Here is a 25,457-nt window from a genome sequence, read left to right as displayed (position 1 = left end):
TGGTTATTGAGAGGCTGACCTGTCTCTCTGCCTGGGTCAGGGCCTTGGATGCCTCCGCCAGGGGAGCACTGGCTCAGGAATCTTTTCAGCAACAACAGCCACTTTAGAGAGGGGAACTAGGTGACCAGAGAATGGTTCCACATGGTGGTGGTTGGGCAGCCAGCCATCTGAGACCAGGGGCAGTCAGAATCTTGTTGTCCTTATTCCTGTACCAATAAGGAAACAGCCTCAGAGAGGGATCGCCACGTTTGCCCATGATCACAGGAGGCTGGGGCTGGGGCTGTTGGCTGGCTCTGTCTCTCCCATATTGGGGTCTCCTTGGACGGGGCAGGGACTGGAGGGCCCAGAAGGCAGCTGGCTGTGTTTGCTCATTATAACTTTGGTTTACCAAGGAGGGAAACTAGAGTGGAGAGAAGGGAGGACACTCCATCCGAGGCAAGGGAGAGCCTGAGCTAAAAACCCTCTCACTTGAGCCCAGAGCAGCCCCCTCCTGCTTTTCATCAAAGCAGGTGGCTTTCCCTGCGCTAAGAGAGTAGTGGAGAGGGAGGGACACTCTCTCTCTCCTGCCCTGTCTCTCTCTCTCAGTCTCTCTTGGTCTTTGTCTTTCTGTTACTCCTCGGATCTGTCCAGCCATCCTGGGAGAGACTTGCTTGGCCCCCACTGATGTTGGACCCCTCCCCACAGCCTCCCACCCCAACCTTGCCCTCTGACCCCCCCAGAGCAGCCTGTTCCTTCCACCCACCAAGAGCCTGTAATCAGTTCCTTAGGACAGAGCCAAGGCCAGCAGCTGGAGCTGGGGGTGGGTTCTGTCCTCCAGGACCCCAGCCAATGCTCCACCGTGTCTCTCCTCCCTCAGCCAGCCCTGAGGCCTCCAATGTGGCCCCCAGGGGATCTCCATCCCCCAGCCCTAGCCACATTCCTGCCCAGCTTATACACTCCCCAAAATTACCCATCACCCAAGTCCAGCAACACACTATTCTTTCCATTGAACTTTATTCATTCAATGAATGCTCCCAGAGTCCCCTTTGTGCCCAGCCCAGCCCCCCGGGAGCCTCCAGGTCAGAGACAGATCTGGACAGAGACCCCCAGCCTTCCGGTCAGAGGGAAGTACAGGGTGGGTGAGGAGTGGCAGAGTATGCCACAGGGAAGGCTGCCAGGAGGTGACAGCTGGGATTTTGAGAGGTAAATAAGAATTTTCCAGGGGGTAAAAGTGGCAGAAAAGATTGCAGGCAGGTGAGGAGTTGGGGATAGGGCGGCTTAACCTCCACCAGATGCCTTCTCACAATCCTCCAGAAGCTGCTTTTGTACAGGAAGAGACCAGGACCATTTATCTGCCCATTGTATAGGGGGTGAAACTGAGACACCCGTAGGGGAGGCAAGGTGTCCACCATCACATGGCAATTAAGTGGCAGAACCATGGGTTCCAACACCTGGGCTCTTAACTTCTGTACTCTAAGCCTCCTCACTCTCACCATGCTGTTCCCTCTGCCAAAAATGCCTTTCCTTTCCTCAGCTGCTGAAAAGCTCCAGTAAGTCTCCAGCGTCATCAACTGCGTGACCCTCCGGTTAGGACAGAAAGGGTCCCAGTGTTCATGTGGGCAAAGGGAAGGCCCAGGACACTCTGGTACAGTTAGGGTGGACTGGGACCCCAGCCTCTCCTGGCCCCTCACACGATCCCAAAAAGTCACACAGGCTCCCCTCCCCCCGCCCAAAGTGAATTTCCAACCCTGGCAGCTGCTTTTTTCTGGGGCTCCCTCCAGCAAAAGAGGGATGCGAGGGGTGGGGGGAAGGAACAGAAAGCTGAGATCATATATTTAAAGCTCTGCAAGGTCTTCATTGAGACAGGAAGCTCAGGGCCAAACCCTGTGAGGATAGGCAGATAGGAGGGGCTTAAATTTGGCTCCTGTATTCTGGGGGTGAGGCACACAGCAGGTCCCACCAAGGCATTCATCTTGAATCTTTGCAAGTTCCCGAGGCCACAAGACTACTGCTGCCCCACAAACCAGGGGTGCCCCTCAAATGCAATGTCATTTGCCCCACGGGGGTCTCTGTGAAGCAGAAAGCCCAGAGAGGGGCAACCTTCTGCCCCAGGTCACACAGCCAGTCCACAAAGACTAGAACCCAGAGGTGTGTGTGCAGGAGATAGAAAAATGAAGTGAGTGGGTTTCCTCCTCCGGACAAGCAGGGAAGGCGTGAGTTTCACACTCTCTGCTACCCCCGGCTTGCACTCCATAGTGCATCCAGCTGAGGGCCCAAGGCACTGAATGTTGGTCGGTCTTTTGGGCTAGGGGCCCAGCATAGCTTCATGAGCTCATGAACCTGAGGGAGTGGGAAGAGACAACAGGGTCACATATGAGCGGTAAGAAGGACTCCTGTTCACAGTTTCAAAATATAAATTAGATTCCATCCCTCCCCTGCTCCAAAGCCTCCCATGGCTTCCTACAGGTCTTAGAACAAAATCTCATGCCCTCCTGTCTCCTTCCATCACCTCCTCTCTTGTTCCCTGCAGCCACATCTGCCCACATCTCATTATTTAAATGCATCAAACTCATTCCCTCCTCAGGGCCTTTGCACATGCTGTGTCCACTGCTGAGAATGCCCTCTCCCAGCTTTTCTCATGGGTAGGCTCCTCCTCCTCCTCCCTCTAAAAGGTCCCCCTGACCACCACCTCACCCCCTCATTTCCTCCTGTTCAACTCTTCCTAAACACCAGTAACCACCAGAATGTTCTTCTTAGCCTCTGCTGGTTACCAGGAGGGCAGGGTAGTTTCTGTTCTGTCCCCTGCTGGGTCCCCAGCACCCAGCCCAGAGCGCAGCACACAGTCAGTACTCAATAAACGTTTGTGGTCTGGGCAGGTGAATTTATTGATTGATTGATTTTTAAAGATTTTATTTGAGAGAGAGCGAGAGAGAGCACATAGGGTTAGGAGAGAGAGGGGGAGAGAATCTTGGGCAAACTCTGCCCCAAGTGCAGAGCCTGACATAGGGCTTGATCTCACCACCCTGAGATCATGACCTGAGCAGAAACCAAGGGTCTGTCGCTTAACTGACTGAGCCACTCAGGTGCCCCTGGGCAGATCAATTTATGAATGACCAGCCTCATGTCGGACATTTCCACAGAAGTTGTGAAGATAAACTGTAAGAGTCATTAACATTTACAAAGTTGACAGTCAGCTGGACCCTAAGCTGAGCAAGGGAGAGGGGTCAACTTGTCTAAACTTCCACCACCCCATAAGGCATTGTTATCCCCATTCTGGAGATGGGCAAACTGAGGGTCTGAAAGTGTTTGTGACTTGCAATACAGTGAGAGAACAGCAAAATAGAAGCCAAAATCCCTTTCAGATTCATGCCCCAGGGTATGCTCTCAATCAAGAAATAATAGCAGGCGGGGGAAACCCAAAGGGACCAGCTGGCTTCCCTAGGAAGATCCAGAGGGGGAAACTGAGGCAGGCCCTCCAGCACTCACCTCACCAGGGCAGGCAGCAGGCGCCGGCAGCCTCTGACCCTCAGCCAGAAGCTCCAGGAGGCAGGAGAGGGGCGGGACATCTCGATCACATCCCATCATCCCCATCATCCGCAGGAACTCCTGGGGCCAAGAGGGAGCACCCGTGGTGGGGGAGGCGCCATCCATGAAGGAGGGAGAAGGGGCGGCCAGTGATTGGGGAGGGGGTAGAGGAGGCAGGGCAGGGGACAGGCATAGTGAAGGGAGAGAGAGAGTCAGGCGCGGCGGGGAGACGGGCCATCTGTGATGGAAGGGAAGGGGGCTGTCCGTGGTAGCGGGCGTCAGCCTTAGTGAAGAGCGGTCCTCCCCATTATAAAGGGCCTATATAATGCTGGGACAAGGTGACACTGAGCAAAAAGAGGGACTCCGGCACAAACAGGGCAGGGATGGGCCAGGAAGGTTCTGGCGATCCAGGGGTGCTGACTCACGGCTGAGGGGCTGCAGCTCTTGTTCCCGTAGGTGAAAAGCTCGTACAGGATGACCCCGAAGCTCCAGACGTCCGACTGGCGCGAGAAGATGTTCTCAGAGAGAGACTCTGGGGCGTACCTGGAAGGGGACGAGGAAGTCGTGGGATGCGAAAGCGAGGGAGAGTATGGGAAAAGGAACAACGTTGGGCGGAGGAAGCTGGGGGGCAACTGTGAGAGGTCAGTCCCAGCCCCGGTGTCAGAGTTTCCCTGCCTGTGGGATGGGGTAGTTTCCCACCCTACGGAAGGTCTGGGCGGGGCCGGGGCAGAACCGGGACAGTGGGGAGGAGGGGCAAGCCAGGACAGTGGAAGTAGGGGAGGGGCCAGGGTAGTGGGGAGAAGTGGGGGGGCCTGGGCGGGGTCAGGAGGGCCATAGCAGTAGGAGCAGGGGCGGGGCCAGCGACGAGGGGCGGGACCAGCACGCTAGGGGGAGGAGCCAGACTGCGGGAAGGCGGGGCCATGGCGGGCCCTAAAAGGTAGGAGGGAGGTAGGGGCCGAAGTCTCGGGGAGGAGAGGTGGGCCGGGGCGGGGTCCCCACCAGAAGATGGGGCTCTGGCCGGGCTCGTGGACCACGTAGTAGTCTTTGTCGAGCGGCAACAGCTTGGCGAGGCCGAAGTCGGCGATCTTGACGTGCGTCTCGCTCTCCACAAGGATGTTACGCGCGGCAAGGTCGCGGTGCACGTAGCGGCGGGAGCCCAGGTACTCCATGCCCTGCAGGCGAGCGTGAGGGCCACACTCTAGCGCAACCCGCAGGGGCCCAACCTGGCTTACCTGGAATCCAACCCAAACCCATCCCAGAACCCAAGCCTAACCCTGCCCCGGACCCATCCTGCACTCCAGTCCCGACCTCAGCTCTAACTCAGCTGCTCCTCCAGCCTGACCTGGACCCGAAACTTCCACCTTTAGCCTTCCCCGCGACTCCACGCAGACCCTCGCCCAGACTGGGCCACCTCAGACCCCGGGGCCCCGGGCACGCCCCGCACCTTGCAGATCTGCGAGGCGTAGAGGAGCAGGCGGTTGGCATCGAGGCGCGCGCGGTGCCGCTGTAGGAAGTCCCGCAAGCAGCCGCTGGGCAGGTACTCCATCACCAGCCGCAGGCTCTGGCGGCCTAGGTAATGGGGGGGGAGGCTGGGAGGAGTCACCGCAGGGCCCAGCTCTGCCCACTGCCCCTCCCGATTCTTCCTCCCGGATCAGAGTATGGCCCTGGGTTCCTCCCAGCCTCAATATTGCTTTCTATAAAATGGGAACAGCAACCATGACGCTTATCACCAATGGCTCTTGAGTACTTTCTATGATATACATTGATTCATTTAAACCTGATAATGACCCCTTTTTCAGGTGTAGAAATGGACACGCAGATCGTTTAAATCGCCTGCCCAAGGTCTCCCAGCTGCTAAGGAAGAGAGTGGGAATTCGAACCCGCGGGCGATCCAGATCTGGATAAACAAGAGCGTCAGTCGCGCCCCTCCTGGTGTCCCCAGGCCACCCTAGAATGTCACTGCAGGAGCATGCGGGTGTGGGATTCAAAGAGCACCCGTTTGGGAATGGCTCACCTGGGCCATAGCTGACACCGCGGTACTTGACAATGAAGTCACTGTGGAGGGCTTTGAGGGTCTGGATCTCCCTCTGGAAGTCCCTCTGCTGATCTGACCCGCTGTGCTGCAGCTGCTTAACTGCCACTAGGGCGCCTGTGTTGTCACCCAGCGGGTCATAGCGGCACAGTTCCACGCTGCCGAAGTTGCCCTGGGGGACAGCAGGGCTGGTGTCCACGTGCACGGGGGCTTCCCTGCAGCAGGGCTGGTGTCCATGTGCACCAGGCTTCTCCACCACCCCAGTCCGGCCCAGCTCACCTTGCCCAGCTGTGAGATGTACTTGAGGTGTCTCTCCTCGAAAATAGTAGGGTCTTGGTAGGCGTAGAGCTGGGCGCCATTCCATAGCCCATCACGGGGCGCCAAGGCACCAGGTGTGGGGTCTGAGAGGAGCTCATAATCTGCGGGGCACAGGCAGTAAGTGACCAGTACACTGGGCCCTGGGTCCCCCTCCTAAGCTGACTTGCTAGGGCACTTTGATCTTCACACTTACCTTCTCTGCCCATTATGGCAGGGCCCCTGCAAGCCTCAGGGTACCTTGCAGGGGGCTGGAAAAGGAGGTCGGCTGGGCAAAGGCAGACCAACCCCTTATGTGTTCTCCAGGCTGTGCAAACTATGTATAGCTTTGGAGACAGAAGGACACTTCCCAGACTCCACTGAGGTGAAGTGTGGTACATGGTTGAGCTCAGGCTGATGGGGGAGAAGAACTGGCTGCCCTTTCAGGCCTGGCACATGGAAACCTAGCATGGGACCCTCCACAGTCTCTCTCTCTCTCTCTCTCTCTCTGTCTGCAGAGGATGCGACAGGGACCTGAGGCAATGGGATGGGTGGAGCCAAAAAGGGAAAGGCACCTGTTGACCTGGACACCGTCATGGAATGAAAGGTAAATATCCACCATGGTCAACCTGGAGCTTGGGAAGGGGGGGTCTGTTTGTTACAGCAGTGGCTGAGGCTCATGCTGACTGATATACTCACCAACCACTCCAACCCTGCCAAGCACACAGGGCCAGCTCTGCATGCAAATTTCACTTTATTTCCCTGCCTCGGGGCCTCATATGATAGGCCAGCCCTGCCCACCCTGCCCGGCCCAGTGGGCACCTGAAGTGATGAGGCTGTTCAGGTCACGGATGATGGCACGGAAGGAGGGCCTCTGGCCTGCCTCGTAGGCCATGCACTGTTGGATCAGCATGGCGAGCTCCATCCACTTGGGGGCAGGGAGCTGCTGCTGTTCTTTATAAAACTGGAGCTTCTGAGGTTGAGGAGAGGGGCTGATCACTCCCAGTGTACCCTCAGGAGCAGTCCCCTTGCCCCCCAGACCAGCCCATCCTCCCCAAGCTGGACCTTAGCCCCCTAGAGGCCAATACAGGTGCTCTGACCTTGGCAGGATCCAGGGTGCTGATGGGTATCGGGATCCCGCTGAACACCTCCCAGACTGTGGCACCAAAACCCCACTTGTCAGCTTCCAAGCCGAGTGTCTGGGGCTCCAGGAGACACTCAGGGGCCACCCATGGGATCCTGTCTGTGAGCACTGGGGAGTGGGGCAGGGGTCAGGGGTCTGCTTCCCTGCCCCACTAGGTCCCTCCGTCCACCCTTCCAGACTTACTCTCCAGGCTTAGCACAGCAGGGCTGACCCCAGGGTCACTAAGCTTGATGAAGGGCAGGTTCCCATCAGCCCCTTCTCGAGCCAGGAGCACCTTCCGGGCTGAGACATTGCCATGGAGGAGGCCTTTGTCCTCCTAGGTGGGCCAGGCATAGGGAATGCAAGGGAGGGTTTGCTGAATGAATAGTATGGCTGGAAAGCCACTACATAGCCTTCAAAGCCCACCTGTGGCTGCTCAGACCATACTTCTAGACCACTCCCTAGACTACTGGCAGCCTGTCTTGCCTCCTCTGGTTCATCCCCTATGCTGCCCCATGTCCCTCCTCTCAAAGCCACCCAGAGGCTCCCCATTGCCTTTAGGATAAAGTCCAAAGTCCTCAGCCTAGCAGTCAAGGTCCTTTGAGATACTCCTTCACTCTATCTCTGACATTCTCTCTTTCATGCCCTTACCCCAGCCTCCTGCCAGCTGAACTGCTGGAGGCATCCCAGGACGTGCACCCCATCTTCTAAGTTGCAGGCCTGGGCCCAGGCTGTGCCCTCAACCTGAGACACCCTCCTCCTTTTCTCCACTTGATGAGCTCCTAGTCAACCCTCAAGACCCAGCTCCCATGTTCCCTCTTCTGGGAAGCCTTCCCCCTGCCTGGCCTCATGGCTCACTATTCCCCCTGAAATCCACCAATGACCACCTACCTGTTCCCTTCTCCTGCTCTTATACCTCTGAGCCTGTACGTCTGCTGTTCCCTCAGTCTAAAATGCCCTCCCTTTGTATCCTTGCCAAACTCCTATGCCTACCACAGAGCCCACTCTCAATTGGCCCTCTATTCTGTGCCCAGAGGGTAGCGGAAGCAGAGGAGCACTCACCAGATAGTTGAGGGCATACGCCAGCTGTTTGATCACCTGCAGCTTCCAGCTGGCTGGCACCAGGTGGCCAGACTTGCGCAGGTAGGTGTCCAGCGCTCCCAGGTGTGCAAATTCCTGCACCATGATACCTGGCAGCAGCAGGGAGGGGCAGGGCTGGAAGGCAGGACTGAATCCATGGGGAACAGGCTCCGCCCCCCCGCCCCACCCCAGGTGAGAGCTATGGAGCTCTCAGTTCTGAGGGTTCCCTCGGTCCTTACCCTCCTCTCCTCTCCTCCTCCTCACTTCCTGTATGGGAGCTTGCCCCGAGATGCCTGGATGGCACTGAGCTCTGTCCACATCTCACTTCCAGCCCTTTGCATGTTCTCTCTTTATCTTTGCCTTCTCTGCTTAGAACTTAGCTTTGCCTATCCAGAATCATTGCCTAACCTCCAAGCTGGGCTGGCGGCCTCTGACCGCCCACAGTGCCCTGCGCGGCCCCTACGCCCACAATCACGATAACGATCACGTAGATCACGTATCAGCCCGCCTCGCCTGTCACGTTCCACGCTGTAAGTGCAGCTCCTGGCCCCTCCCAGCCCCACGAGAGAAAGCTACTCTACTGATCTGGTGGAACTGGGGCTTGGAGAGGTAACTTGGCCCTTGCAAAACTGCAGGGAGGGGGGTGGTACACAGGGAGGTGGGATTGGATCCCAGGCCCATTTGACTGGAGATAATTCTGCGAGGCTGGGTATCTGTGGGAGCCTGGAGCTGGCTGCCCCAAGAGTGGCAAATGAAGGACACAGGTAAGAGGGTGAGGGACCCCCCGGGGGACAGAGGAGCCCAGCCAGGGCAGGCTCTGGATTTGTATGGCTAATGATGTTTTAGCTGTTCTCAGTGGGGAAGGTTGGGCGCAGGGGCGAAAGTTGCTCACTCTCTCCAGCCATGCACACGCCATGGAGCAACACGAGATGCTGGTATGACACTTGGCTCATCAGACTCGCAGCTTCCAGAAATGACTGGGGAAAGGAGAAGGGATAAAAGGTCCATGGGTTCCTCCCCCTCCAGGGTCAGACCAAGCGCTCCAAACTTGCTGCTCACAAATCAACCTCAGGAGGATGCCTCACCACAGGCCTCCTTTGACCTTGGAGTCCACCACTGGTACACATGGGACTCTGTATCATGGTTTTCTGATGGGCGCTGGAAGTCCCCACGGTAATCTACCTTGGGTCTCTCACACAGAAGTGGGAGACTTGGGGTTCAAGGAGGGCTGAAGCCTTCCCTGGGTGGCCCAACCTGCTGAGCCTTCCATCCACGTCACTCCCCTCTTCTTTGATCACTCCTCTCCAGCCCACTGGCCCATCTTCACTTTTTTTTTTTTTTAAGTTTTATTTATTTAAGTAATCTCTGCACCCAGTGTGGGGCTGGAACTCACAACCCTGAGATTAAGAGTCATGTGCTCTTCCAACTGAGCCAGCCAGATGCCCCCTCCTCACTGTTCTTTAAACATGCCAGGCAGAGGGGTACCTGGGTGGCTCAGTCGATTAAGCCTTTGCCTTCAGCTTGGGTCATGATCCCAGGGTCCTGCGGGGAATCTGCTTCTCTCTCTCTCTTGGTTCCTCCCCCCAGTTTGTGCGCTCTCTCTCCGTCAAATAAATAAATAAAATCTTAAGAAATGAAAACAAACATGCCAGGCACAACCCTGCCGCAGGACCTTTGCACTGGCTATTTCTTCTGTTCAGTGTACTCTTTCTGTTTGCATCTAAATTCCCTGATCCCTCTGTATTTCATGTTTTAGAGATGCTGCAGCTACATTTCTGTTGTGTTAAAGACCCATGTGTTTTTAACTTTCTTTGAATCCACAACTCTCTCTCCAGCCAGTCCTGACCCCAAAGTCCTGGTCCCCATCGCACTCACCTCCATGCAGTTTTTATGCTTGGCATTCATCACTTTGAGCAGCACCTCTGTCTCCCGGGCCTCCCCCTCCACGACCTCATGGCGACAACCCCGGTAAATCTTGGTGAATGATCCATGACCCAGGTTCTCATGCTGGAGGGTGAGGAGGCAACAGGAGAGGCTGGTAAGGGGGCTCCTGGTGGGATCCTGGCCCCCGGTCCTGGCCCCACTTTACAGATAATGAACAGAGGTACAAGGAGGTTACATCACATGCTTGAAGCCACACAGCACAGATGTAAATGAGATGCAATGCAGACCCAGGGTCTGGATCCCAACTGAGGTCCCCCCACCCATTTCCTGGGGCTGCTTACCCACTCCAGGCTGTCAACAGGGATCTTGTGAAATGTCATCTGACTCAGATGGCCTTGGGATTGGGTCTGAAGAGGGGATGAAGTGGATGGGCTGCAACCCCTCCGTACCACAATCAGGTTGGACTTTTCTGTGGGGAGGAGGTAGCAGGAGAAAGACGGAGGTCAGAGATACAAGGTCCCCTAAGGTTTGCTCACTCCCTGCCTCAATTTGGGATCTCCCCCAGAAGCAGCCAACCCTGAGATGAGGACCCCAGAGTACGTGGTTTATTTAAGACTACAGGAAGCCCCAGTCGTGTGGGGGGGGGGGGTTCCCTATGAGAAGGCAATGCTGTGGGCAACCTACTCTCAGTCCTGCTAGGAATTCTAGAAGACTCTGAAGAACTCACAGCTCACAGTTGTCCCATGCCTGTGGTTTGTCTGAGAGCGAAATTCACCCAGAGGAAGAGGCAAGAGATGGAGAGAGTCTAAGAGCCAGGATCAGCTCTTGGGTCCTTGTCGTGCCTGAAGATGGCATCTACACTACCAGCCCATAAACCCCCTTTTCTTCCCTAAACCATCTGGACCCATGGCTTCTGCCACTTGCCACACAAAGCAGGACCCCAGCTTGACTGCTCAGCTCAGGGTAGGGGACAGGCTCACCTTTGGGTTTGGGGGTGCAGCAGAAAGTGAGGCTTAGCGCAACCCCATCCACGTGCAGCCCGCCATCCCAGCAGGCTGCCAAGAGCTCTCGAAGACTGCTGTGGGGACGGCCGAGGCCAGCCAGGGAGAAGGTTCCTGTGGGGTCACAGCGGATGAGGCAGCCCTTGTAATCAGGACCCAGGGGGGTCTGCAAAAGAGGAGTGGTCCCTGAGTGCAAGTGGGCAGTACCTTCCACTCACCCCATCTTCCTCGAGCACCACAGGCTCATTCCAATCTCCAAGCCTTCGCATATGCTGTTCCCTCCACTAAGAATGCCTTTACCCTCCCCTTCCTCAAGCAGCAAAGATGAAAGACTCATCTTTCAGGTTTCAGTTCAAATGTCCCCTCCTTCAGGAAGTCCTCCCTGCTCACCTGGCTCCTAGTGGTGGACCAACCTGAACACAGACAGTGAGGAGGAAGCAGTCAAAATCCTGGGGACTGCGGCGGAGAACGTAGGAGCCGGGACGTGAGCCCTGGGTCTTGAGTTTGTTGATGGCAAAATCCAGGCTGTGGAGAAAGGCGGGAGGAAAAGACAGAGACAGAGAGATGGAGGCAGAGAAACCCAAGCTAGACTTGGGTTCTAATCCTGGTCCCTCTGAAGCTCTGGGACCCTGGCTGCCTAACATTCCCTGAATCCTTCCTACTTTTAAAATGAGCCAAAAATGTTGTCTGGGTGGCTCATCGTTAAGCATCTGCCTTCAGCTCAGGTCATGATCCCAGGGTCCCAGGATTGAGCCCAGCATCAGACTCCCTGCTCAGCAGGAAGCTTGCTTCTGCCTCTCCTGCTCCCCCTGCTTGTGTTCCCTCTCCAGGTGTGTTTCTGTCAAATAAATAAATAAAATCTTTAAAAACAAAACAAAACAGGAATACTTGTTTAAAAGTAAATAAATAAAATGAGCCAAAATTCAGGGCTCTACTAGAGGATTAAAGAAGAGATCACAGGAAGAACCTGGTGCCATCCACCCCAGTAATCCACCCTGGGGCACTGAGGAATCAAGAGAAAGGGAAGTCGCTGTGGGGGACAGCAAAAGGGAGAGCCTAGTCTCACTGAGCGCCAACCATGAATGAGGCACTGTTCCAGCGCCTGAGCCCTGTCCAACACTCCTGGGGAGGAGAGGACACTGAGACAGTGAGCAAGATTCGAAACGAGTTCCGAGGGGATAGGCCCTTACGTGATGGGGCCGTGGCACTGCTCGGCCACTTCCTCCAGCAGCCGTGGCGGCGCAACCTCCTTGCAGAAGAAGTGCCTGGAGTCGGAGATCAGCCGGAAGTAGCCATCGACGAGCGCCACGAAGGACAACGCGGCGGGCAGCCCCGGGAACTCCGCCTCCTGTGATGATCAGCGTCAGTGCCCGCTGCGGCCCCAAGGCGACCGTCCCGCATCCCCGCAGTCGGGGTTAGGCGGGAAAGGAAGATAGTCCAGTACCCACCAGGATCTGGTTGTCCGTCCTGGTGACGGTGACCAGGCGGTGCTCCCCGGCCGAGCCAACACGCGGAGCCTGCTTGATGCTGATGTCCACAATTTCTGGAAAGTCGCAGAAGGGCTGGAGGGCCTGGGAACGGGGTTGGGGGGAGGGCTGAAGCTGGCGGTCCCGTCCCCTCGGAGCCCCCAAGTCTGTCTTGGAAGCCTGGACCCCACCAACCCACGGCGTAAACCCTGACCTTCTCGGCCTCTCCCAGCCCCGGTCCCTTCCCACGTCTCCCCTGCCAAACCCCGGCCCTTTCTATCAATCCCACCCCTCACAAACCCTCTCCACCCCATCCCCAATGTCTCCCACCATACCCCTGCTAAACCCCATCTCCTTCGGTCGTCCGGTCCCCTCCCGGAACCCGTCCATCACTTAGCTCCACTCCACCTCCCGGGCTCTCTCAGTCCAGCCGGGAGCCCCGCCCCGTCTCAGCCCTGACTCCTCCCCCAGCCTTCAGCTAACCGGGTCCTGAGCCCCGCGCCCAACCACTCTCCTCCCTCCCAAGTCCCGCCCATTTTTTTCATTCCCGCCCCCACCCCGCTCAGCCCCACCTCTCACTCAACCGGCCCTGGTCGGAACCCTCACAGTCTCTCCCCTCCTTCACCCCGCCCACTCTCCTGCCCCTCCCTCCTATGTTCCGCCCCCGCCGTTGGCCCTGCCCAGCAGCCGCCCACACCTCCTGTCCTCCCGAACTCCAGGCGATGCCGCTGTCACCAGCCACTCGGAGCAGCCCCTGCGCATCCTCACCACCAGCAGCCCCGGGGAGGCTCACGGGGAAGGTCTCGACCTCCCTGGACGGGTCGAGCCTCTCCAGGTCCATGATGTACTTGGCCATGAGCGAGTGCCTGTCAGCCTGGCAGGCGGTCACACGGCGCAGGGCCCGGCGCACGGTCCTCCGGATGCGCTTCCGCGTCACGAAGCTCAGGCCCTGAATCAGCTCGCGCAGGTCGGGGGGCAGGCAGACCTTGTAGCTACGAGTGGGGGTAGCGGGTCCTCACTGTGGGGAGGGATCTCCACAGGTACGGACAGGGACACACACAAACCCAAATTTTAGCTGAAGGGCTGAAGGGTAGCCTCACCTGGGGGGCACGAGGCACACACAGAGACACTCAAGGACGTGTCTGGGGGAAGGACCTCAGTGTGGGGAGGGCCACTGGGCTCCACCAGACAGACGGACATAGACACACACACACACACACACACAGGCCTTTAGCTGCAGGAGGGAGGTAGGGACTGGAGCCTCAGGGGTTGGTGGGGTCCTGGGTCACATGCACACACCGCAGGCTTGTGTGTGGGGAGCCTCACGGCATCCTGAGCTCTAGGGATGGCCCAGCGGAGCCACGTTTGCTCACTCCCAGCTAGACGCTGGGTATCACAGGCTGGAAACCCTCACCTGACAGTCTTCAGCAGCTCCTCGGGTTCCTGAACCTGCTCGCGGGCCATCCGGGCCAGGTCCAGCACCGCCAAGCTGAGACATTTCCCCTGCTCCTTGAGACTGAGGCCCACGGAGAGGCGGCCGCTCACCAGGTCATTTCGATGCTGGGGGCCGGTCATAGCCCAACTGTGAGCCCTGATATTGCACTACAGACCCCCCCACCTTTGGGTCGATTCCCAACCCTGGGCTGCCATAGAGAGGGTCAGCCAAGGCCGCCCAAACTTCGAGCCTTGTTATTGCCCTGTGGACCCCCCCACCCCCACCCTGGGCTGAGCCCCATGCAGGCTTTTACCTGAGCGAAGAGGTGCTCCAGGACTGGTAGGTCAAGGACGGCGCTGGCCAAGTCCTTGCGTAGCCCGAAACGGTGGCACTTCTCTAGCCCAAACCAGTTGGGGAAGTAAAAGCTAAGCAGAAGGGGAGAAGCCTGGAGTAGGGGTACGGAGGGGTGGAAGACCGTGCCAAGACCTCACAGAGCCCAGGTTGTGCCATTGCCTTGCTAAGTGACCTTGGGCAAGCAAGGGACACCCTCTGGCCTCAGTTCTTCATCTGGGCCATGAGCAGGGATCACAAATTCCCTGGGGGTACCCGCTGGGAAGTGCAGGGAGATGATAAGTTTGTAGGATTACCGTTGTATTAAACTCTCCTTGCCCTCAACAAAAGGCATCCCCTCTGGGTAACATTTAACCCATGGCCGTGGGGGTAGGGGTGATGTGCTTCCTACCGGATCCTGTAGACCAGGACTTGGGTGCTTGAGTCCTCCACGGAGAAGATATGGCTCGGGGGGAACCAGCAGGACAGGTCCTCCGTGGCCAGGGCAAAGAGGGAGTGGTACACAGGCAGGATGCCTGAGGGAATGCCCCCATCAGCATCCTCCTAGGTCTCCCCATCTTGTCCCTTGCAGGGCTGCCATGGTTAGGAGCCGCATGCATCCCTGCAGGGTTCTTTCTCACCTTTGGCTCTCGCCCTGAGCACACCCCCACTCACACGCACACTCCATGGCTTCCCATTGCCCTCAGCAGAGAATTCACACACAACCTGCTTCCTGGGGCCCCCTGCCCCTCTCCCCAGAGTGCTCCTTCCACACTGTACACCTTATGTCAAGAGATGCCCTCATGCACCTCTGAGTCTTTTCACAGCCTTTCCCTGAGCATCTTCCTCCTTTGCCAAACTCTTATTCATCCCTCAAAGCCCCAGCTCTAAAGCTGACTCCACTTGACAGCTATTCCAGCTCCCAAGCTGGGCCTCCCACAGCCCGACCCCTCCCTTTGGCCCAGCCTTCTAGGGAACCACTCACCACTGGCCTTAGCAGCCCAAACACACAGCTCTTCAGCTGAATGGTCCCCATAGGAGAAGGATAGGCGCTGTGGGGGTCCAGGGCCCCGAGGGGGCAGCAGCACGTGCAGGGCACCTGCCTCTGAAGATGAGAGGCTGCAGGAACGTTGAGGGATCAGGGGTGTCTCCTCGCTTGGAGGCGCCATAGGTGTAGCCTGTCTGGACACACAGAGGCAGCCACTCAGTTCTGGCCAGACGGAACAAGACTACGAAGCTTCTAGGGGTGTGGGGGGCACAGAGATGCTGCAGGGAAGGTAGGGCTGAAGCTGATTTAAGAGGGAGGAGAAAGGAGCAGAGACACACAGAAAGAGAAAGAGACAGAAAGGGGCGCCTGGGTGACTCGGTAGTTAAATGTCTGCCTTCAGCTCAGGTCATGGTCCTGGGGTCCTGGGGTCCTGAGATCGAGCCCCACGGCAAGCCCCACATCAGGTTTCCTACTCTGTGGGGAGTTTGCTTCTCCCTCTGCCCCTCCCCTGCTCATGCTCTCTCTCAAGCATGCTCTCTCTCAAATAAATAAATAAAATATTTAAAAACAAATGAACAAAGACAGAGATGGAGAAAGAGAGAAATAGGGTAGCTGAGTGTGCAAGATAGGTAAGGAGCCATAACCCCCCCGGCAAGGCTATGCTGGGGTCTGGAAGATACTCTACACTCTTAATTTGTGTGAATTCTTTTTTTTCTTTTCTTTTCTTACTTTGGTTGATGCACATAATTTGTGTGTATTTTTGTCAGTCCAGGGCGGAGAGATCCAGCCAAACTGCAGCTTTCCCACCTTAATTACCGCAATGCCCCTGCCCCAGGCAGGCATGAGCAATCAATCACAAGTGTACAGATTTGCTGACCAGGAAGCAGATAGATACTGGTTCCATTGAGGGGGGGAGGATTTAAGGGGATAGGGGTGGCCCATCACTTCCTGCAGGTCTAGGAGACTCAAGCTCTTCTGGGGCTGGGGCTGGAAGCTTTGGCAGCTGGTATGATCTATTCTTTGTGACAGGCATCAGATCCAGACTGATGACTGTCGATAGGAGATCCAGACTGATGACTGTCGATAGCAGAGACCTCTGTGTCTGTTTTTTTTTTTTTAAGATTTTATTTATTTATTTGACACAGATCACAAGTAGGCAGAGAGGCAGGCAGAGAGAGAGAGGAAGGGAAGCAGGCTCCCTGCTGAGTAGAGAGCCACGCAGGGCTGGATCCCAGGGTCCTGGGATCATGACCTGAGCCAAAGGCAGAGGCTTTAACCCACTGAGCCACCCAGGCACCAGGAGGGATCTCTGTGTCTTATCTGCCCACCACCATTACCTTCTCTGTATCCTTTATCACTCCCACTGTTTAAGCCCCTGTAGTATGAAGCCCTCCCTGGAATGAGCCCAGGAGGAAATTGCCTCTCACCCTTTATTCCCAGACCTCAGGACCCCTGGTAGGCAGAGGGAAGGGCTGGGCTTCAAGCCCAGCAGGGAAAAGGCAGTAGTAGATGGACAAGATCCGCTTACACTGACCTGAATAAAGAAGATGCAAAGAAAATATTGGGTAAAAAACCATGTTCCAGGGGCGCCTGGGTGGTTCGGTCAGTTAAGTGTCTGCCTTTGGCTCAGGTCATGATTTCAGGGTCCTGGGATGGAGCCCCAGATCAGTCTCCTTGCTCAGCAGGGGAATCTGCTTCTCTCTTTCCTTCTGCCCCTACCCCCTGCTTGTGCTCCTGTGATCTAACTCTCTCTCCCCCTCACTCACTCTCTCTCTCAAATAAATAAAAATCTTAAAAACAAAAAACCACGTTCCAGAATAATAGTAGGAGATGAGGGAGGGGACAGCATTAATGAGGTTTTAGCAAACCCAGCCGAAAAGCCTGGAGCTGGGAAGACCCTAGGCTCTGGGTTCAAATCCCAACCCCACCATATTCAAGCTTCATGATCCTGGCAGGGCTCCCATTGCTGACATGCCACTTTCTCAGCTGTGAGATGCGCTGACTCCCCACCTCCCTTGGTTTGCTGAGCTGAGCCCAAGGGGTCAACGTTTTTAATCCTCACTAACTGGCACTGTCTTTGGTGACATGCCCAGCGAGCACTTGACCGAGGCCAGCCAAACTGGGAAGGAAGGTCCCTGACACAGTGGTTTAGCAGTTCCTGAGGGGGAGGGAGGGCGTGAGGGGCAAGGAACTTTCCCCTAGGGACACCCCCATGTCACCAGCTCCCAAACAAGGAATTCCCAGTCCCAGGAGCCCTGGGGCCTCTCTCACTCCCCCCAGAGGTCGTCACTGTCCTATTTCTAAGAGTGGACTCAATCATGGTCTTTGCACCTTTATGTAAATGGAATCACACAGTTTGTGCATTTTGTTTAAAATCAATCTTAAAGATATGTATATATTTTATATCTTGAGGGGGAAAAAAAAGGAAAAAGCCAGAGGTGGTGTTTGGGACGCAGAAAGATTCCCCTGCCTTAGCACCCAAAGTCCCACAAACCCTACAGTTGGTTGGTCACCCTAGGCTCTGGCCTGGGTCCTGGGAGGGTGGAGGAAGGGAATTGTGCCCCTGGGGGCCGTGAACTCCAGGCTCAAGGTACAGGGATTCATCTAAGTCCAGAGAGCTGGGAATCTGAGGTCATTTTATGCAATAAAAGCTGAGGCCCGGAGAGGGGAGCACTGTGCCAGAGGCCACGGAGCCCGCCACGCCCAGCTTTTGTCTGTCTGGTGTCTTTCCTCAGAGGCCTTGCCTTGTCCTCAGCCACAACCCTTTGCACAGTATCCCCAACCCCCACCCCAGAGCCATGTGGCCCCACCAGCTCTTACCTGGCAGCTGGGAAGCCCGGACTAAGGACAGGAGGGCAGAGCCGTTCGGCTGCCGGAGGAAAGTCCCACTGGGCTCCTTCCTGTGTGGGCCCCTCAGCTTCCTGAGCTGCTGTCACTTACTGAAAGTTGTGGCCATGTGGGGGATGGGGACGGGGAGGGGAAAAGGCCTGGCCGCAGAGGGGCAGAAAAGTTCCAGAAGCCTCTGCGGGCAGTGGCCCTCCTCAGACAGGGTACTGGAAACCCTGGACCTAAAGGGAGGAGTGACGGCACAGAGAAGGGCCCTGGTCACAGAGGGGTTCCCAGCAGGCTCTGGACTGCTCATTCCCTGGGGGGCCCTGGTAATGCCCCAGCTCCTTGGGCCTCAGTTAACCCATCTGAGGCACATCTGGGTTGGGTATTTAAGCAGAACTAATGTCGCACGCAGGGAAGGGAACTGGGCTAGATCTACCCAGGAAGGAGTCAGGAAAGTTGCCAGACAGGTCAAGTTCTTCAGGTATTTCTCCCATGAGACGCTAGGAGGAATGACGGCCCCATTCTGCGCACCATGCCCTATGCCCAGCCTAGAAACAGGCTCACCTTACCTTCTGGTCTGCCAGAGAGACAATTACTAATTATGGATGACAAGGAAAGGAAGGCGATGGCAGTGGAGGGACCTCTGTGCAGAGGTCATGATTAACTGAGCTGGGATCTGAAGCAGGAGGAGCAAAGAGCCCACCTGGTGGAGGTCACCACAAGTGCAAAGGCCCTGAGGTGGACTGAGATGAGCAGTTTGAGCCGAGAGGAGGCAGGAATGGCAGGAAGAGGTAAGAAGTTGGAGGGAATAGAGCCGTGAGCAGGGTCGGGTCTGATCACTTTTTTCCACGCCCCTGAAGTTGTCATGCGTGGAGGCAGGAGGCTAGGGCAGCATCTCCGTGAGAACTGACCCAGTGTCCTTACCCCAGAAAGTAGAGTTTGGGGGATAGATTTTTTTTTTAAAGATTTTATTTATTTATTTGACAGAGAAAGACATAGTGAGAAAGGGACCAGAAGAAGCAGGGAAAGTGGGAGAGGGAGAAGCAGGCTTCCCACCGAGTGGGGAGGCAGATGCCAGGTTTGATCCCAGGACCCTGGGATCATGACCTGAGCCAAAGACAGACGCTTAATGACTGAGCCACCCAGGTGCCCCTGGAGGATAGATTTTAGAGAACTCTTTCATCTCCATAATCCCATTAGAGGTCCTGGCACAAACATGGCTTTGGGGGGGGGGGGGCGCCTGGGTGGCTCAGTCGGAAGAGCATGCGACTCTCAATCTCCAGGTCATGAGTTTGAGTCCCATATGGGGTGCAGAGATTACTTAAATAAATAAATAAACATCTTTTTTTTTTTTAAAGATTTTATTTATTTACTTGAGAGAGAGAGAGAGAGAAATAACAAGAGAGAGCACAGGCATGGTGGGTGGAGGTGGAAGGGAGAAGCAGGCTCCTCACTGATCAGGGAGCCCGACATGGGGCTCGATCCCAGGACCCTGGGATCATGACTTGAGCTGAAGGCAGATACTCAACTGACTGAGCCACCCAGACATCCCTAAATAAATAAATAAACTTAAAATAATAATCATAAACCCAATAATTATCTCAGGGGCCCTCCAGGCTGCTAGGAGAGGCCCTGAGTCTGGGAGGGCTTCCTGGAGGAAATGGCTTTGATACTGAAATCCAAGGACAAGTGAGATTAGCCAAAGAGTAATCTGGAGGTGTGGGGAGCTCCTGCAGAGGGAACAGCCCAGGCAAAGGCTGGGAGACGGGACCAGGGGTCCAGGTCACAGCGTTTCTGAGAAGGACAGTATGTTAGGGACCTACTGCTCTGAGACTTGCCTGGAAGCATCTGTGGGGCCTTGTGGGTGGAGGGAGGGTTATGAGTGTAACCTCGGTGCAGGGGGAGCCCCAGTAGGCTAGAGGCAGGAAGTTCTGCACAGGGACTTAGCGATAATATCCTTCTTTTACTTCCTGGGTGACTTCAGCAGAGAGGAATGCAAATGTTACTCCTATCCCTGGCGCCGAGATGGAGGCTCCTGCCCTCCAGGAAAGACAGTGAGTTTCTAGGGGCTGACAACTCCAGTGTGATGGTCACTGTGACATTTTGAGAATGAGCAGGAAGGGAAGAGGGTCAGGACAAAGGTGACACCCTCAGCCCCAGAGAGGGGTATGTGAAGGCTCCATCAGGAAGTTTCAGGAAAGGGGTCCCTGGGGGGCTCAGTCAATTAAGCATCTGCCTTTGGCTCAGGTAATGATCCCAGGGCCCTGGGATCAAGCCCGGCATCAGGCTCCTTTCTCAGCAGAGAGCTGCTTCTCCCTCTCTGTCTCCTGCTCCCCCTCCTTGTGCTCTCTTTCTGTCAAATAAATAAACAACATCTTAAAAAAAAAAAAAAAAAAAGAACAAATTGGAAACTTTAGTGATGTAAACATTCCAAACTTTCTGCTGACAAAAAGCCCATAAATGCAGTCAAAATATAAACAAATGAAACTGGAAACAAATGTGAAATCATATTACAAATAAAATATCTTCATTATACAAGTACCTCCTAGAAAACAATAAGAAAATGCCAATAACTTAACAGAATATGAACCCAGAAGTCACAAAAAAAGGAAATACAAATGGCTCGCTTTAAACCCAGAAAAAGAGGAGTGCCTGGTGGCTCAGTGGGTTGAGTGTCCAACTCTTGGTTTTGGCTCAGGTCATGATCTCAGGGTCCTGGGATCGAGTCCCACATCAGGCTCTCCGCTCAGTGAGGAGTTTGCGTCTCCCTGTGCCCCTCAGCCTGCTTGTGCTCCCTCTTGCTCACTCTCTCTCTCAAATAAATAAGTAAAATATTTTAAAAATATTAAACAGAAAAAGATGCTCACCTCACTCATATTAATAGAAATGCAAATTCAAAACACAGTGAAGGGGCGCCTGGGTGGCTCAGTTGGTTAAGTGTCTGCCTTCGGCTCAGGTCATGATTCCAGGATTCTGGGATCGAGCCCCACATCCAGCTCTCTGCTCAGTGGGAAGCCTGCTTCTCCCTCTCCCTCTGCTGCTCCCCCTGCTTGTGCTCTCTCTCTCTCAAATAAATAAATAAAATATTTTTTAAAAACTTTAAAAAAACACACAGTGAAACCATATGATCATTTCAAGGGATGTAGGAAAGATTTGACCAAATTCAACAACTATTCATAAAAACTTTTAGCAAAATAGGTGTAAATGGAAATGTCCTCAATCTGATAAGAAGCATCTACAAGAAAAAACTATAGGTAATATTTTACTTAATGTGAAAGACTGAATTGTTTCCTGCTGTGATTGGAGAGAAGACCAGGATGTCCATTTTTACCACTTCTATTCAACATCCCTCTAGAGGTCATAGTCATTACAATGAGGCTAGAAAAATAAATAAAAGGTAAAAGATTAGAAAGGAGGAAGTTAAACTTCCTGTTTGCAGATGATATGATTATAATATAATGTAAAAAGCCCAAGGGAACCTATGATAACTACTAGAACTAATAAATTTATTTAGCAAGTTCACAAGTTAAAAACTTAATATACAAAATTCAATTGAATTCTTATATACTACATATGATTTTTTGAAAATGTTTTATTTCTTTATTTGACAGGGAGAGAGAGAGAGTACAAGTATGCAGATCAGTAGGCAGAAGGGGAGAGAGAAGCAAGCTCCCCACTGAGCAGGGAGCCCAATGCGGGGCTTGATCCCAGGATCCTGGGATCATGACCTGAGCCAAAGGCAGACGCTTAACTGACTGAGCCATCCAGTGCCCTATACTATATATTCTCTTATATAATAGCAAACGATTGGAAAGTGAAATTTAAAAAAAAATCCTATTTGCAACAGCACCAAAAAAAATTAAATATCTAGGAGTAAATCTATCAAAAGAAGTATAAGACTTCTGCACTAAAAACTACAGATACTACCAAGCAAAATTCATGAAGACCTAAGTAAATTGAAAAACATACCATGTTCATAGATTGACTGATTCAGTGTTGTTAAGATGTCAATTCTTCCCAAACTGATTTCTGATTCAGCAGGAAATTTTTTTTCCAGAAATTGGCTCTGACTTTAAAATTTATATAGAATTACAAAGGACCTAAAATAACAAAACTCATTTTTTAAAAGATTTTATTTATTTATTTGTCAGAGAGAGAGAGTGCACAAGCAGGAGGAGCAGCAGGCAGAGGGAGAAGCAGTCTCCCTGATGAGCAAGGAGACCAATGTGGGACTAGATCCCGGGACCCTGGGATCATGACCCGAGCCAAAGGCAGATGTTTAAGTGACTGAGCCACCGAGGCGTCTCAATCAAACTCATTATTTGTTTATTTATTTTTATTTTATTTTTAAAATATTTTATTTATTTATTTGACAGAGAGAGACATAGTAAGAAAGGGAACAGAAGCAGGGGGAGTGGGAGAGAGAGAAGCAGGCTCTCAGCTGAGCAGGGAGCTCGATGTGGGGCTCAATCCCAGGATCCTGGAATCATGACCCAAGCTGAAGACAGACACTTAACGACTGAGCCACCCAGGTGCCCCCAAACTCATTTTTTAAAAAGAAAAGTCATAGGATTTATTCTACTTGATTATTATAAAGGTACAATAATCAAGACAATTTGGCATTGATGAAAAAATACACATATAGATCAATAAACAGAATAGATAATATACCCATATAAGTATAGCCAGTTGGTTTTTAACACAGATACTAAGGCAATTAAAAGGAGAAAGGACGGTCTTTTCAGCAAATGGTATTAGAACAACTGGACATTGGGGCGCCTGGGTGACTCAGTTGTTAAGTGTCTGCCTTTGGCTTAGGTCATGATCCTGGAGTCCTGGGATCAAGCCCTGCATCGGGCTCCCTGCTCAGTAGGGAGCTTGCTTCTCCTCTGCCTGCTGCTTCCCATGCTTGTGCACTCTCTCCTCCTCTCTCTCTTTCTGACAAATAAATAAACAAAATCTTAAAAAAAAAGAAAGAACAATTGGACATCGTGCAGAAAATAACATTGACCCTTACCCAACACCATATAGAAAATTAACTCAAAAGGGGTTATGGATCTGAGCGTAAAATTATAAAACAATAAGATTCTGGGGGAAAAAAAAGGAAGAAATCTTAGCAAACTTGGGGCAGACAATGTTTTCTTACCTGGAAAAAAATGATAAATTTGGCTTAATCAAAATAAAAAAGTTCTGCTCTTCTAAGATATCACTGAGAAAACAGGCAAAACACAGATCAGGAGAAAATACTAATAATGTATGTTAAATAAACAAAATACCTGTATCCAGAATCTATAAATAACCTTTACAATTCAACAATACAAGGCAACTCAATTAGAATATGGACAACAGGGCACCTGGGTGGCACAGTCAATTGAGCATCCAACTCTTGGTTTAGGCGCAGGTCCTGATTTCAGGGTCATGGGATGGAGCCCATGTGGGGTTGGCGCTGGGTATAGGGCCTGCTTAAGATTCTCTCTCCGGGGGCGCCTGGGTGGCTCAGTGGGTTAAAGCCTCTGCCTTCGGCTCAGGTCATGATCTCAGGGTTCTGGGATCGAGCCCCGCATCGGGCTCTCTGCTCAGCGGGGAGCCTGCTTCCTCCTCACACACACTCTCTCTCTCTCTCTCTGCCTGCCTCTCTGCCTACTTGTGATCGCTGTCTGTCAAATAAATAAATAAAATCTTAAAAAAAAAAAAAAGATTATCTCTCCGTTTCCCTCTGCCCTTACCCCCGGCGCTCTCCCTCTCTCTCTAAAATAAACAAATCCTTAAAAAAATAATAATATGTGCAACAGATATGAGGATCCACTGAAGAGGATATATGAATGGCCAAGAAGCACACATAAGATGCACAAAATCATTAGCCAGAGGTAAACGCAGATATAAATGAATGTGAGTCAGCCCTTTACACCCAGTAGGATGAACAAAACTAAAAAGACAGGCAATGGGGCGCCCGGGTGGCTCAGTCGGTTAAGCGTCTGCCTTCAGCTCAGGTCACGCTCCCAGGGTCTTGGGATCAGGCCCCACATTGGGCTCCTTGCTCAGCAGGGAACCTGCTTCTCCCTCTCCTTTTGCTCCCCTTCCTTGTGTTCTCTTTCTCTCTCTCTGTCAAATAAATAAATAAAATCTTAAAAAAAAAGGCAATAGCAAGTGTTCCTGATGTGCTGCTGGTGGAAATGCAAAATGGTGCAGCCATTGTGGCGAACAGTCTAGCCGTTTCTTACCGTAGGACCCAGCTCTTTTCCTCCTACGTATTTAGAGAAGTTAAATCCTGTGTCTATACAAGGGCTTGTGCATACATGCTCATGGGCAGCTTTATTTGTAATAGTTCTAAATAGAGAACAACACAGATGTTCTCCCAGCTCAACAGAGGAACCCCCTCTGGTCTGGCCACATGTGGAACACAACTTGGTTAAAAAAAAAAAGGGGTGGGGGCACCTGGTGCCTCAGTCAGTTAAACGTCCAACTTTTGGCTCTGGCTCAGGTCATGATTTCAGGGTCCTGAGATCGAGCCTGGCATCAGACTGGTGCTTAGGGTGGAGTCAGCTCGAGTCTTCTCTCTCCTTCTCCCTCTGCCCATCCCCTACTCACACAAGTGTGCGCTGTCTCTCTAAAAGAAAAAAAAAAGTGGTAATGAACTACTGATACATGCAACAACTTGGAACAATTTCAGAATCATCGTGCTGAGTGAAAGAAGCCAAGCACAAAGCTTACGTACATATAACATCCTGGAACATGTGAACTATTCTTGGTGACAGAGCAGATCAGGTTGCCTGGCAGCAGAAAGGGCAGAGAAGAGGGTGCTGGGAAGGGGTGCAGGACACTGGTGGGGGTGATGATGTATGTTCATCATCTTGACTGTGGTCATGACCATGGTGGACATGGTCAAGGTCATAGATTTAATACTTGTCAAAATTGCACAAAGCGTGTGCTTAGCCCGGGCTATTTAGTCTACTCTAATTACACTTAACAAAGGTGAAAGGCGGGGGGAGGTGCCTGGGTGGCTCAGTCGGTTAAGCATCTGCCTTCAGCTCAGGTCATGATCTCAGGGTCCTGGGATTGAGCCCCATGTCAGGCTCCCTGCTCAGATGGGAGTGTATGGTTTGTTTCCCACCTGCTAGACTGACCATATGAACCTTGTGAGAGTTCACTGTAATCTCAGGGCTCTGCACTGATTCTCACTGTGGCTGCCAGGGGTGGAAACAGCCCAGCCCTGCAGAGGGATTCAGGAGGAAGATGAAGAAAATGCCATGGGACCCAGCAAGGCTCCTTCCAACCTCCCAGGAGTGATACCTACTAGAGAGGACTATGGATTCATCCTGGCACTCTTTCTAACAGCAAACAGCTGCAAACGACCCGAATGCCCAGCCATGCAAGAATTTGCCGTATAAACTCTGGCCATTCTCAGAACTGAATACTACACGGCTGTGCAAAAGACCAAGGCGACACAGGGCTGACAATGTGGGAAGACCTCCAGGATACTTGGCGAAG

General features: G+C 53.3%; 1 protein-coding gene across 6 annotated transcripts; it reads right to left on the bottom strand.

The window, feature by feature from the left end:
- Positions 1-987: 987 nt before the first annotated feature.
- JAK3 (Janus kinase 3) lies at positions 988-18,060 on the bottom strand. 6 transcript variants are annotated; one of them, XM_047697911.1, is made up of 24 exons: positions 17,958-18,059; positions 15,135-15,331; positions 14,562-14,685; positions 14,133-14,244; positions 13,799-13,944; positions 13,082-13,376; positions 12,367-12,489; positions 12,109-12,266; positions 11,332-11,443; positions 10,898-11,084; positions 10,259-10,386; positions 9,909-10,040; positions 8,926-9,010; positions 8,016-8,143; positions 7,158-7,290; positions 6,931-7,082; positions 6,653-6,803; positions 5,816-5,955; positions 5,519-5,708; positions 4,949-5,073; positions 4,504-4,676; positions 3,930-4,047; positions 3,466-3,585; positions 988-2,319 (listed from the first exon to the last, which is right to left on the bottom strand). In XM_047697911.1, the coding sequence occupies exons 2-24, from the start codon at positions 15,316-15,318 to the stop codon at positions 2,212-2,214; spliced, it is 3,324 nt and encodes a 1,107-aa protein (XP_047553867.1). In that variant the 5' UTR covers positions 15,319-15,331; positions 17,958-18,059; the 3' UTR covers positions 988-2,211. The 6 variants fall into 6 exon arrangements, with proteins under 6 accessions (XP_047553867.1, XP_047553885.1, XP_047553903.1 ...); XM_047697929.1 differs by having other exon boundaries at positions 15,135-15,327; positions 17,958-18,040; XM_047697947.1 differs by lacking the exon at positions 17,958-18,059 and adding an exon at positions 16,672-16,691 and having other exon boundaries at positions 15,135-15,327.
- Between the last annotated feature and the right edge of the window lie 7,397 nt (positions 18,061-25,457).

This window comes from Lutra lutra, chromosome 1 (genome assembly GCF_902655055.1).
Source record: "Lutra lutra chromosome 1, mLutLut1.2, whole genome shotgun sequence".
NCBI lineage: Eukaryota > Metazoa > Chordata > Mammalia > Carnivora > Mustelidae > Lutra > Lutra lutra.
Note: the sequence above shows the minus strand (reverse complement) of the source record. Positions and strands in the feature narration are given on the sequence as shown.

Bases quoted from the DNA above. Each gene is read 5' to 3' on its own strand.
- JAK3 (XM_047697911.1), bottom strand. From the start codon at position 15,318: ATGGCGCCTCCAAGCGAGGAGACACCCCTGATCCCTCAACGTTCCTGC. The intron at 11,085-11,331 runs GTTGGTCCACCA...CCTCTTTTGCAG, and splicing joins TCCTCACTGTCTGTGTTCAG to ACCCCCCTGGGTCCTGATTA. The intron at 6,804-6,930 runs GTCAGAGCACCT...CCTCAACCTCAG, and splicing joins GCACCCTGGATCCTGCCAAG to AAGCTCCAGTTTTATAAAGA.